This window comes from Chionomys nivalis, chromosome 7, assembly GCF_950005125.1.
Source record: "Chionomys nivalis chromosome 7, mChiNiv1.1, whole genome shotgun sequence".
Lineage (NCBI taxonomy): Eukaryota > Metazoa > Chordata > Mammalia > Rodentia > Cricetidae > Chionomys > Chionomys nivalis.
The window spans coordinates 14796227-14810297 of NC_080092.1; the positions used below are offsets into that span (position 1 = coordinate 14796227).

Sequence of the window (14071 nt, forward strand, 5' to 3'; positions counted from 1 at the left end):
TGTGGCATGAGTAGCTGCAGGAGATGTAGTTGGGGATGTTGAGTCAATGATCAGCCAAGGAATAAAAGGTAAGGAGGTGGTAGCACACACCTTTAATCCCAATGCTGGGGTGGGGGTGGGGGCAGAGTCAGGCAGATCTATGTGAGTTCAAGACCAGCCTGGTCTACAAAGCTAGTTCCAGGACAGTCAGGACTATTACACAGAGAAAACTTGTCTTAAAAAAAACAAATTAAAAATATCAAATATGATCTTTGCTATAAAATATATAAAACTTGAGCCGGACGTGGTGGCACATGCCTTTAATCCCAGCACTCGGGAGGCAGAGGCAGGCGGATCAGAGTTTGACACCAGCCTGGTCTACATAGTGAGTTTCAGGACAACCAAGGCTACACAGGAGAAACCCTGCCTGGAAAAATCAAATACATACATAGAACAAGGAATTAAGATACTCTCCCCTCCCCTACCTGGTAAGACTTGCAAATATTTGAATCTTCCCCACCCAGGAAAAGCTTTATTTACACAAAGGCCCCCTGCTCTGTTCCAGGAATTTGATGGCTGGGAGTGACCCTTTTTTCCTTGGAACAGAGGCCCCACTCTCCTTCCTTCTCTATTTCCCTTGCCTGAATTGTTTACAGACTAGCCAGCTGAACAAGATGGTGAGCCTGGAGCCTAGCCAATGGGGAAAAGGCATAGCCACCACTTTCCTTAGAATAAAACCCAAATGCACTTCCTGTCTAGGTGTGTCCACTCCCCTGCCTGTTCCCGCCCCAGGACACCCTCTAGATCAAGAGTAAAGGTTTCCTTGCACAGACATTTCAGCTGGAGCGATGGTCTCCCTCTGCAATCCCAAACTTATTTCTAACAATGGCAACAGTGGGGAATTCAGTACAGACTTGTGGTTGTGAAAGCTGGGGTATTATTTTACTTGTAAAATGATGGCTAGTTCTCAGGTCTGTGGATATCTTAGGAACTGAAACACAGGAAGCCTGAGTTATAATCCTCCTCTGCTTCTCGGTATATGACCAGCGTAATTATTTCTGTTCATCTGCAGAAAGAAATAGCAGTGCAGGCTTTCAGGTAGCTGTGGAAGTGTTTAAAGAGGGCAGCGGCATTACTTCTAGCACATTCTACTTACTGGCTCTACTATTAATACTGATAATATTTAATATTGAAGAGAAAAATCCATACATGCAAGAAAGACTTAATAGCAGGTTTTTAAAATTTTTCTTCTTTACTTATTTTGATTTTGTAAAAAGAATCTGTGTTGCTATTAAAAATCAAACAGACAGGTACAAACTTTGGAAAAGAAGTATTTCTTGTAGGCCTGCTAGATAGCTCGGTGGGCAAAGGCACTTGTCACCAAGTTTGAGGATACGAGTTTGATGCCAGGACCTACATCATAGGAGGGACCAGTGTCTTTGTCCTCTGATTGCCACACAAGCGCTGTAGCACGTTCCACAGCCCCTCCCTGCCACACAAAATAAATGTAAAGTTAATTTTATTCAAAAAAGAAATATGATCAACCCATTGTTAAACCAAATTTTCCAGATCATATTGTTGAAGGAGGTTGTGGGCATTGAGAGCATGTCAAAATCAGAGGCTGCCAGACATGGAAACAGAGTTACTAATTCAGTTTTTAAAGTGTAAATCTTCCAATCAACTCTACAGGTCATTGCTCACTGCTCTGTGGGTCGGTCTGATTTGGGAAGGCTGCAGTGACTGAACAATTTCAAGCCCTTGCTAAGGCTTGGGCCTACAATTCCCATGTTGTCCCGGGAACTAGCGCGAGCGAGCCAATTGCCTGCCGGGAGTTGTAGTTTTCTACGGCCAGACCCAGTCTATAAGAACTTGAGCGATGGCTCCAGGAAACCAACCGTCCCACAATGCAAAGGCCACCGGTGACGCCATTAGACGAGCGCCTGCAGCGCTGCGAGCGGGGAGCGCCGTGGGCCCCGCCGCCTCTCACCGTGCCGCCTCCGTCGCCGCCGCCTCCGTGGGGCCCTCCGTGTCTGCGCAGCGCGGCCCGCGGCTCCCGGAGGAGCATCCGAGCGCGGGGCCCGGCGCGGGCGCGGGGCGCGGCCATGGCGGACGGTGCGGGAGCGGGCGCGGCGGGCCAGGCCTCGGGACCGGCGGCGGGCTCGAGTGGGGCAGGGGGCCCGGTTAACCCTGCTTCGCTACCTCCGGGAGACCCGCAGCTCATTGCTCTCATAGTGGAGCAGCTCAAGAGCCGCGGCCTGTTCGACAGCTTCCGCCGGGACTGCCTGGCTGACGTGGACACCAAGGTACAGGGGCCGTTGCGGGGGGGAGGGGGGGCGAGGCGGTGCACCCCCGCTGTTTTGACGTGCTAGTCGCGGAGGGACGGTTGTAAAACAAAAGGCAGCTCGGAAGCCTCGGGGACGCGCGGCGGGGAGCAGTACTGGCGCCTTCCGAGTGGTGCACACCTGAGCTCTGCTCTCGCCCATCACTTACCAGCTGTGATTTTTAGTCCAGTCGCCTTTGGAGATTACAGCTGCACACATACAGCTCCCTCCATCCGAAAGAAACCCATGTTTTTAGAATAGTCGGGAAAGACAGAGTGCTTTAGGAGCGCAACCCATTTTCTGTTCACCACCAGGGTGGTGATTTTAAGCACGGGTGGATTGGACCACACGGTAATAGTTATTCCCTTTCCCCAGAGGAATGATTTGTGGGCTTTTATTTGGTCAAATTGGGATAAGCGTAAAGTCAGCACCCTTATTTTGTATCCTTTAACTAATTTAAAGGGAGTTGATGCCTATGTTAGATTCAGTGCGGATTAAAGTGGTGGAGTTGGGGGCTCTTTACTGACCGAGAGGGCTCTAGGGGTTGTTCCACATGCTGTTAGGGCTGCACGTCCCCCAAGCCAGCTGGTCTAGATAGGCCTCAGCTGGTGGCTTGGCTCTCATCTGCAGGCTGCCAGGGCCTGCATTATGGGTTTGATGTGGGGTTAGGTCTGCCCTGCCTATACACATCTCAGTCCATGAGCCTCGCAGATAGGCCATCCTTCCCATTACAAATTCTCATAAAGGGACCAGGAGCCATGCCTGAAGGCAGAGTCTCAGTTTAGTTCTAGAGACACTGACAGACCGTCACTCAGCATGGATGGGGTGAGGAGGTGTTATCTGTCTTCTCTAGGAGAGGGGAAGGAGACTGGGGTCTCAGGATGTCCATTCCCTGTGCTCACAGGGAATTTCCTAGTCTTGTTCTCCAGCTCATAGGAGCACTTAGAGTAAGTGCCTCCGGCTCCTGTAAGGGTCTCACCTCTGCCTGGCAACGTGCAGAGGTCCCTTGGCATTAGCTGTAGTTACTCTTGCTGAGGCCTGGGTGGCCCTTTCATTTGGAGGGCCCTCTCCAGGGTGTACCCCTGCAGACACCACTGTGAGGGGAAGAAGGCGGAATGTTTGCATTTTATGGATGCAAATTACTGGAACTCAGGAGTCAGGCGCCTCATGGAAGGTCACCTTGACCTAGAAGCAGTTCTTTGCAGAAGCCACCTGCAGCTGTCCTTGGCCACACTGCAGCTGGAGGGCACCTTTGTTTACTTTTCAGGTCCTGAAAAGTACTGTGTAAATGAAGGCAGAACAATACTAATGGGCTCGAGGAGGTAGGTAGATTTATATAGGTGCCGCCCTGCACTGTGCCTAGCCTCTGCTAAACAGATACCCTCCCGGCTGTTGATTCATAGCTCCGTACTGCAGGGTGAGTTCTGAGGTCAGGTGGAAGTCTGCTTAAATGAGAAAAATGTGTTTCTTCTCTGAAAAGCAGTTTTCTAAATGGCTCGTTTCCACAACTTTGGCACATGCACTGACTTGGTCTCTTTTTCTGAATGTCTCAGCCAGCTTACCAGAACCTGAGGCAGAAAGTGGATAATTTTGTGTCAACACACCTAGACAAACAGGAATGGAATCCTGCAATGAACAAGAACCAGTTGCGAAATGGGCTGAGGCAGAGCGTGGTTCAGTAAGTAAAGCAGTGGGAACAGTGGGTGTCCCAGCATGCTGCCCTCGGTTCACGGCCTCCTGGTGGATGGTGCTTTGTAGCCGGGTGAGCAGAGCCTAGAGTACCCACTGCTCGCTCCAGGTGCCTCCTGGGTGTGGCCATTCAGTGGTAACTCTGGCAGGGCTTCCGGATTGTGAGGCTCAGTTCTTTAAAGCTTTCAGTGTGATCTGAACATGAGAGTGAGTTTTATGCCAGGATACCAGTGTTAGGGGGCAGACTAGCCGGGCTTCACCTGCCAGAGCGTGGTGACAGTGTGCAGGAAGAGGTCCTGGAAGACGTCATTCACCGAATAGAGACGGCACTATAGAAGACTCACATGAGTGGCCTTATTGTCACTGGCACACTGGGGATGGGTCATAGATTCCAGATTTTCCATGATTTTTGGTCTGTCCAGAATCCATCTTGGCTTTTAACACCAGGACTTGTATTCAGCACTTCTTACCACACTAAATTTGTTGAATAAAAGCTTATGGGGCAGGACTGTGAAAATAGAAACATTAGGGAATTGTGGTGAGAAAAGCAAGTCTGGGAAGACTGAGGAATGACTGCAGTTGCCACCAGTGCAGAGATGTGTGGCAGTGGTGGCTGCAAATGGCATGAAGGGGGCTGGGCTGAGACAGCTGGAGCGCAGGGGCTCTCGTGATGCTACTGGATGTCTTAGTTGTGCTGGTGCACGCCCTAAGCCACTCAGGTAAAGTTGTGCTGTGCCCCCCAGTGGCTCATACACAAGGAGCTGATCCTCAGGGAGTTGAGGATGATGTGGCAGGAGCTGGTAGGTGTTGAGGTCATGGGACCTTCATCTTTGTGGCACTGAGTAAGTTCTTTGAGAATTAGTTGTTAGTTCAGCCAGATGTGGTGTCTTGTCACACTCCTGTTACCCCAGCACTGAGGTGGGAAGATTAGGAGAATCAGACAGTCTTGGTTATAGTGAGTTCCAGACCACCTCACCTACCCAGTGAGACCTCTCAGAAAGAGGGTGGGAAGGAGGTGAAGAGGTGAGTTCAGCTGCTTTTCTCATCAGGCTGTCTAGTCTGTCTTGGCATCTGCATGCTCATCGCGTTGCAATACCAATAGGGACCTTAGACTGCTGGCACTGTGCTGTTTGGACTTTGAGTCACTAGATCATGAGCCAGGTATACCTCTTTATACACTTATTTCCAGCCTCAGGTATTTGTTACAGCAACACAATGTAGGCCGGGTAAAAATACGTACACATTTGAGTGTGGGTCATCTGATCCAGTCTGGATTGTACCGGCGCCATATTCCTAGCTTGGTCCCTATGTAGTGTGTTAGACAAGGTGCTAACTCTAGAGGTGTCTGGCTAAGGATGCATGAGCCTCCTAGTATATTTCCTTGCAACTTCTTGATTTTGAAATTTAAAAGGTTTTAAAAATGGAAAAGGATTTTGCTGACAACCGCTATAGTACTCATTGTGTGACTTATGACCACTGAAACCAGAATCTTATCAGTGAAGAAAATGAACACCCATGTAAGGCTGGCTCTCTGTGTACTAGGGGAGTGTGGCTTCTACAGCTGCCCGTGCTGTCTCTTAGTCTGCACAGTGCTGCTCTCTTTCTCAAGGGGAGTTCGGTTCTGCACATTGCACGCCCTGTCTTTGTGTCTCACCAGTCATCACAGACACCTCACCTGCTTTGTGTTGCTGGAAGCCACTTCTGTTCTGGCTGCTAAGAATAAATGCTGAGGAAAGCTGAGGCACAAGGCTTGCTGCCTTTGACACTATGAATGCAGTTTCACCGTACACCTGTGGCCAGAGTCGTGCAGTTTGTCACATGTGTGTTGGCCTTTGGAGCAGTCTGTTGAGCGTTGTCTGGTTCCTCTGTACAAAGTTGAGACTGCATTAGGAATGGTGGTTGGCAGGCAGCTGTGAACCCCTCAAATGAAAGGCCAGTGGTCTAGACCGGGGAAAATGTACGTTTGCTGGGCTCTTGAATGGGACTTGGGGCTTACTGGCGCAGAGGAAAACTCTTGAGAACCAAAAAACAGTAATTTGTATGTTTCCACAGGTCAGGCATGTTGGAAGCAGGAGTGGACAGGATCATTTCTCAGGTGGTGGACCCCAAACTAAATCACATCTTCAGGCCACAGATAGAGCGAGCAATCCACGAGTTCCTGGCAGCCCAGAAAAAAGAAGCTGTGCCAGCTCCTCCTCCAGAACCTGAAAGCCAGGATCCTCCAGCACCATCCCAAGATACTTCCTAAGGTTTGGTAACCTATCTTTCCTTTCTTGCTGGTCAGTGTGTGAGATGGTTAGAAGCAGGGTAAGCTGTAATTGGACGTGTTTCACCCATTGAGAAGAGGGTGCTGGAAGTGGAGCTCACCCCGTGAGCCATCTCAGTGAACTCAGCACCAGCACGCTCCCATTGGTGGGTGTGCTCTGTGCCGCTAGAGCCGAGCATCCGGTCACCAAGGAAACCTCATCGGGAACCTTTGTGGCAACTGTTTGCACAGGGGACTTAAGTGGGTCATCTTCTCTGCGATTGCTTACATGTGGCTCTCCCCAGCTGATAGTGTGGTTTTCATAAAATCAAGCAGCATCCCCAAGTGCTGTCTCAAGTGAGACACTCGCCATGAGCTCCGGGTTTCCGTGTAGCCATGATTGCCGTGCAGTTCTGTTCTCTTTGTCTCAGGTCTAATCTAAACTTTAAAAATAGCTGGAGACACAGGTGAATGCTGTGCCTGGTTTGGGGAGCCACTGGATGAGCAGTAGGCCTTGCCTGCCTTGGTCACACCCTGGGGGGTCCTGGTCCCTTGTTCTGCTGCTAGTGAGTCAGTTAAGATACTGGTACTAACAAACTGGGTAGGAAGGCGTTGACCTACACCTTTGCCATGGGCAGCTGAAGGAATGTCTTGTGCCTCTTGGGAGAGATCCTTAATTTGTCCTGGAGAGTAAAACATTTATTTTAAATTGTTTCATTGTAAATTCTTTTAGGAACATATGGAGCCTTATCAAAAGTAGCATTTTGACATGATTATCTTTTTTTTTTTTTTTAAAGGATATACCTGATACCTTTGGAAAACTCCATGTAATGAAGAAATGAAACGGATTCCAGTTTCATTCGAATATAACTTTAGTCGACCATGTCACTACTGATGTCAAAATTTTGACCTTGACTCGAGTGGTGTCCATATTGGATGGACAGCAAGTTTGGTGGTGGGACGTTATCCATACTTCCTCATGAATTGTGCCACCTTTGGCCAGCCTGTCCAGGGGTCTGACCCCAGTATAGACACTACAGAGGTTTAAGCACTACGTGACTTGGGCTGTCCTGATGAGACCTTTATACTTGAACCTGGGCACTGCATGTGGATGTTAGCGCTTGTGCTCTGCAGTGTGCAGAAGACAGGCTGGGGCTAGCCGGTCAGGACAGCAAAGGGCCATGGGAGCAGCTCTTTGACAGTGGGTCTTGATATCCTTGGGATGTGCAGCAGTTAGAGCGTCAGTAGCCCTAGGTTATTGTGACCTTCCTGTACTTGGGGATTTTAGTAGTTTTCTTTCTCTTATCAGAGGTAACCTGGAGCCCTGGAGTGAGCAAGGAGAGCCTCACTGCCTCTGTCCTGGCCTCTCCCTAGCCACAGGCGAGTCTCTCTGGATGTGGTGCTCAGTTCTTGTGTTTGTGTTTTCAGAAGAACACCGTTAGTAATAAATAGCAGACGTTTTTGCAATGAAGTCATTTGATCTTTCCCTAAAGCCTCAACAGAATCTTAGCACCTCTGTCTGTGGAGGTGGCTCCCCTTTACCTGCCTGCCTTCTCTGTACAACACGTGACTTGATGGGAATGAGGGATTGCTGGCTGGAACTTAAAAAGCATCCTGACTTGTGCTGGGTGTTGCAGCTGGTCAGGGACAGACAGTGTCTGGTTGAATGTTCCAGCTCATCCCAAGCTTGGATGAGTACCAGTGCCCTTGAGTATCTCAAGGTGGGCCATGGGATCTGGGTGTTACTGGCCTGGCCTAGGGTGGGATGAGAGGGGACAGGTTGCATGTGTGAAGGTCAGAGGTCAGCTTGTGGATATTGGTTCTCTCCTACCCCGTGAATCCCAGTGATTGAATTCAGGTCACCAGGCTTGGTGGCAGACAGCTTTACTCACTGCCCTAGAAGTTTGTATCTTACAAGCTCCCAGGTGATGCTGGACCTTGGATATAGCAAAGATTGCTTCAAACTAAGAGTCCTTGTTCTTAGTTGAGTACACTGTTGATACTGTTGATCTAACCTATTGTGTTTGGAGGTTTTGTGGTGCTGGGGGTAGACAAACCCGGTGTCTTTCCACCTGCTAAGCGCATGTTCTACATCTGAGCAACGTGCCCAGCTCAGATCTAAGAAAATTCAAAATTCAACCCAGCTGATTGTTTCTTCCTTAGAAGAAATGTTTCCCTTCCACCTTTCCACAAATCCCTCATGGAGGACTTTGTTTCCTGTCAAGAGCTCAACAAGATTTTTGCAGCACCTGCGCTTGTGTTAAAAACAAACTGGCTTGGGCTGGAGAGATGGCTCAGAGATTAAGAGCACTGACTGCTCTTCCAGAGGTCCCGAGTTCAATTCCCAACAGTCACATGGTGGCTCACAGCCATCTAAATGAGATCTGGTGCCCTCTTCTGGCATGCAGGCATACATGTATACATAATAAATAAATCTTAGAAAAAAAAAAGCTGGCTGCACCCTCAGCAAAGGTGGAAGTGGCCACAGAGGTGTGATATATTTCCCTCCTAGAGGTGTGATATATTTCCCTCCTAGAGGTGTGATATATTTCCCTCCTAGAGGTGTGATATATTTCCCTCCTAGAGGTGTGATATATTTCCCCTCCTAGAGGTGTGATATATTTCCCCTCCTAGAGGTGTGATATATTTCCCCTCCTAGAGGTGTGATATATTTCCCCTCCTAGAGGTGTGATATATTTCCCCTCCTAGATGTGGTACCCTCTCCATGGAACAGGTTGCTGGCCTTGTCAGGACAGGAACCAAAGTCCTCAACAGCTGGGTACAGAACACAGTCCTTTACCCTACCTTCCTGCACGTGCAGAGAAGTGTCTCGTCCCTAGATGGTCCTTACATCCTAAGGCTGCACAGCTGTCCCACCTAAGGAAAGATGGCACGACAGACCAGCTCGGGGGAAAGCCTACTCCGTTTTGTGTGTGTTTTAAGCAGGCAGGTTTCAATCTGCGTTCTCTTTTCCCATGACTGAAGAAGACCCGACCAGATGCCTAGAAGTGCAGACTTTCACAGTTGCCTGCCCAGAGCTCAGGGCCTCGACAGTTCTGCCCTCACATTTTCCCAGTAAGACTCAGAGTTGAGGGAAGCAGGGCTTTGTCGGATTAGAGAGACTTTTGCTCTTAGAAGATGACATTTGACCCTTAGCTGAATCAAGGAGAAAGAAATGCCCATTCTCCCAAGGGGGAGGTGTAGTCACGACAACTCTGTAAGACTCAGAGGCAATTAGCTGATTGGTTGCCAACCAGATCTGTGCATACCCCTGCATCCTTAAGCTTTGGGTGTTGATTGGGTTCATCACACAGGACCTTTGAGGAAATCATGGTCCAAGAAGTAGGACAGTTCTTCCCCCAAGGAAGGTTAGCCCACCAAAACTGCTTCACCTATTAAACTCCTTGCTGTAAACATTCTGTTTTGCTTTTTGATATTTTAGTTATTCCCTTAAGAATGTTCCACAATGTAGTTTGATCATATTTGCCCCCAACTCCTGTATTCATTTCTCGGCAAGATGTGATTTGTCGGTGGTCTAAAGTGAGTCTGGCTTCTCTGGAAAAGCCATTGTGAGAGCTGCGTTGGAGCATGGGGCTGACCTCTAGGATATGATCAGCACTGGGAAGGGCCTTGATCAGGGCCAGCAGAGTGGTACCCTGTTCTGAAGCTCCCTTGTGTGAACCAAAATCAGCTTGCTACCGGAGACCTTAGTTCCTGGCATGTTTCTAATCCCTAGCTTGGCACTGTCCCAACTTAACCATCTAGAGCCAGTTGTGTGAACTCCAGGTGCTCAGTGACATTTGTGGCTTCTAGAGAGTGGGTTTAGCCTTGCTTTTGTCACTGTGTCTCGTCCTCTACTAACTCGGAGCTCGGCAAGTTCTTGTGTGCTGTGTTAGCAGCCCTGTCAGCTGGAGAAACACCAGATGCATTCCAACAGTACGTGGACACACTGGTTCCAAAAGGTGGCCATCCCCACATGTGCAGCCTCGGGTATACCAGTCGGTGCCACTGCAGGAGGCCTCTCCAAGGCTGGTGACGTGACTTGTACTGATAAACTAACCACACGACTCACATGACTGTTCCAACACCACCTGGACGGTGATGATGTGTCTCTGAATTCCCCGTAGTCCCTTGGAAGGACCCCGCCGTTGGACCTGTTAGCTTAGCTGTGCCTGCATGTAGCTCAGCTCCCAAGTGGTTCTTTGATACTGAGTTGGCTCTGGAAGCTCAGCATTCCCTGGAGCTGCCAAAGGCCCTTGTGGACCAGAAAGGTCAGGAGAGATGTCTGTGGGAACCTGGCACAGTCAGGGGGCTTGTGTTGAAGGCTGTTTAGATGAGGATGTGGCTACCCGCCCTGTGTCCTGTGGATACTAAGGACAGGCCAGGAGAGTTGACATGGTACATTGCCAGTTGTCAGTCACCTATCTAAGGTAGTATCTTCAGGACTGGGCTCCAAGGTCACGTGGTAGTAATCATGCCGTGTTCTCTCTTAAGGAGCTGACCCTCCTTCCTAAGACAGCTTTTCACCAGGAGACTTCTACTTATCAGTCTTCCCAAGTAAAGGAACCAAGAGCCAGGCCGTTTTGTGCATGGCCTTATGTGATTTTCACAATTCTGGAAGGATAGTCTCCGTTCTGTGAAATGAAGGCTCGCCAGGTGAAGGACTTTGTTCATAACTGACTGAGGAGCAGGGATGTGCAGCCAAGGCTTGTCTTCCCCACACCAGTGGTTACTCTGTCTCTGTTACTTGACTTGTTCGTCCATGTCTGTCCTCTGGGGTTAACTCATTCCAAACCTGGGTCGCATCAAATGGTTTGAATTGTGAAGCCAGTGGTCTCATCTGCCTGAAAGGGAACAAAGAAGTGTAAACTGGCCATGTGTTTGCCATGAGCGGTGACCAGGGCATAGCTGAAAACTACAAGTCTGTCTTCCCCTCTTGTCATAGGCCCTTCTTTTTGAAGGCTGAGTAGTATTCCCTTCTGTGTGCATATCACATTTTGAAAAGCATGGCTAATTTTTAGCACAAAAACATCACCCAGGACACATCTCAGAATGTATACAGTGTGCAATGTATGCTGAAAACCTTCAGTCTGTTTTCGAAGGTCATCCATGAACTGAGCTCCCTCTGAGCAGGTGCTGACCCACAAGCGTTGACAGTGTAGAAGACAGCAAAAGCAGGTGACGGCCTGCCTTAGCACAGCTGGTCACCTGGACAGTGGTCCAGGAGAGCCAGAGTGAGCTGGGGGGCCACACCGACCTGCTGGGTTCCACGCATGTCCATTCCGTACTGTCTTGTACCCTACCCCATCCCATGTACTCTCCTCCCACTGCCCATATCTGATCTTGCCCAGGACTCATTCCCCACGGCAGCTTAGACCATTGTAAACTTGCCTAGCAAACTTGGTAAATGCCATGAAGCTGTTCTCATGGTCTGTGAAGCTAACAGAAATGTATTTATAGCCCCGAAGTTATTAATAGGGTTTTTCTGGTTTCCATTCTAAGCACAGATCTCTCCATAAATGCTTGGGGGAGACGTTAAAAACATGGGAGTGTTATTGGGTGAAATCCCCATGAAGGGAGCATTGTGCAATGCCACCCCGAGTTACCTTGTTAAGTCTATGCTGGGAACACGTGGTTTGTTGTAAAAATGAGTCCTTTGACACAGAGGACTCAGAACTACCTCTCTGCCCTTTGCCCCTGCCTCTCCACATGTCCCCAGGAAGATGTGTGCACAGTTGACACTGGGAATATGGCCCCTTTATTCATAGAACCTGACAGCTCTAGGAGACAGGCTGGACCACACAGGGTGCTGTTTGCCCAGGCCAGTTCTGGGTCCGTGTAGCCTAACCACAGCCAGCTTCAGAAGCCAGCTGGCTCCTTCCTCTGTGCCCAAGCCTGAGTCTTAGAACTCATCACTCCATGAGATTCAAGGCCTCCTCATCCCCCTGAGGGGTGGCAGAAGAGGCAGCACATGGCTGTCCCAGCCCGCAGCCATACTAAGTGGTGGCATGTCCGGCTGAGCACCACAAGAAGAGGGAGGCATGCGGTGAGAGCCTCTGAAGGCGGCAGGGCACCCCTCTTCTCTGTGTGCCTTCTGAGTAGCAGAGAGGAAGAGGGGGTCCTCTCCTGACAACAGCCAGCTCTAGGCCTACTCAAACCATGTGAGTGTTAGAAAAAGGGCACCAGGCTCTGAATGGAGATTGCCAGCCTTGAGGTGTGGCTAGAGCCTGGGGTTCACCCATCCCACCTATGTAGGTGAGGCTGCTTGTTTGATTCCTGGCCGCCCAGACCCAAAATAATCACACAAACTATATTAGTTAAAACACTGTTTGGCCTATTAGCTCAGGCTTCTTATTAACTATCTCTTACATCTTAAATCAACCCATTCCTATTTTATATTTTACTTTGAGGATCATGGTTTTTGGGTTAGGTTCTTGGCCCTTTGTCTCCTCCCACAGCTACATGGTGTCTCTTCGACTCTGCCTACTCTCTGCATCTCTGTTTGGATTTTCCTCCTGGCTTTACTCTGTTAAGCCATTGATCGAAAGCAGCTTCTTTATTAACTAGTGGCCATAAAGCATATTTACAGCATACAGAGGGGAATCCCACATCACCTCCAGTACTCTCCCATAGGAAAGGGGGGATATAATGGCAGGATCCAGCAGAGGTGGAGAGTCAGCTAGACAGGACCACATCTGTACAGGCCTCTGAGGAGAGCTGTCAGAACTAGGGAGGGGAGGCATGTGATACCCACTGGGTGGTTTTGGGGGCACTGACAGGACTCATGCCTATCCACTTGTGAACAGTGACAGCCACAGTCATGGGGTACAGAGTCCAGTGCTCAACCTGAACCCGTGGGCTGGGGCTGGTGTTCCTCTAGAGGAGGGAAGGAACAGGGACAGAGTGGGCTGGGCCAGGTGGGGATGGGTGAGTGGGCATGCAAGGATCGAACAGAGTTGAGTGGAGCAGGCTAGAAAAGGCACAGAGAGAGCACAGGCAGCAGCAGATGGGGTGGGGTGGGGTGGGGCAGGATAGCACAGAGCAGGCATAGATGGAACACAGGCCACAGGATCCACTGACACCTCCCCATCCCTGAGGGAGGCGGCCTCTGCATCTGTGCTGCCACGGCCAGCACTGCTACATGCTCTTCGTTAGGCTTCTTCAGCTCCGCTGTTGTCATAGCTACGCAGCAGCAGTGCGCATCTTCAGCGACCCATTGGACCGTCCCAACATCCCAAAAGCCAGGACAGTCACAGCTCCCGTTTTACAAAGTTTCCTGGCTAGGCTGGCAGTGGCAGGAGGCCCTGGGAGCCTAGGTCAAGAAACATGTCTTCCTCAGGAAGCCAGGTCTGAATCCTGGGGAAGGGGAGATGTGAAGGACAGACATCCGAGCTGGATATAAGGGCAATAACCACCCAGATGTGCCCGAGAGGTGGGCTTACCTGATGCAGCAGGTGGAGTGGAGGGCACCTCTTCACTGGCAATGCCACAGGAGGTATAGGCTGACTGTGACCTTGAAGAACTCCCTCCCCCAGCTTATACCCCAGGGGGCATTTACAGATGTCAGGCGACCTTTTTCCCCTCGATCCTCTGTTCCTGACTCATGGGGATGAGCAGTGGACACTCAGCCTACAGGAAGTGGAGCGGCCATGCCTGTTGAATGGTAGCTAAGCATCCTGTTACCAAACAGTAGCTGCTGCAGAGACTGTTGAGTGCTGAGGGCTAATGCTTTTGTACACTGTAAAAATTTGTCACTCGAATTGGTTTAATAAAACACTGATTGGCCAGTCGCCAGGCAGGAAGTATAGGCAGGGTAACCAGACAGACCAGGAGAATT

The 14071-nt window shown here is 49.9% G+C and overlaps 1 protein-coding gene across 1 annotated transcript; it reads left to right on the forward strand.

Moving 5' to 3' along the window:
* Positions 1 to 1883: 1883 nt before the first annotated feature.
* Bod1 (biorientation of chromosomes in cell division 1) lies at positions 1884 to 13121 on the forward strand. Its single transcript, XM_057776221.1, has 4 exons — positions 1884 to 2282; positions 3854 to 3978; positions 6042 to 6238; positions 7032 to 13121. Exons 1-3 carry the CDS (start codon positions 1884 to 1886, stop codon positions 6235 to 6237), a joined length of 720 nt encoding a protein of 239 aa, XP_057632204.1. The 3' UTR covers position 6238; positions 7032 to 13121.
* Positions 13122 to 14071: the final 950 nt, after the last annotated feature.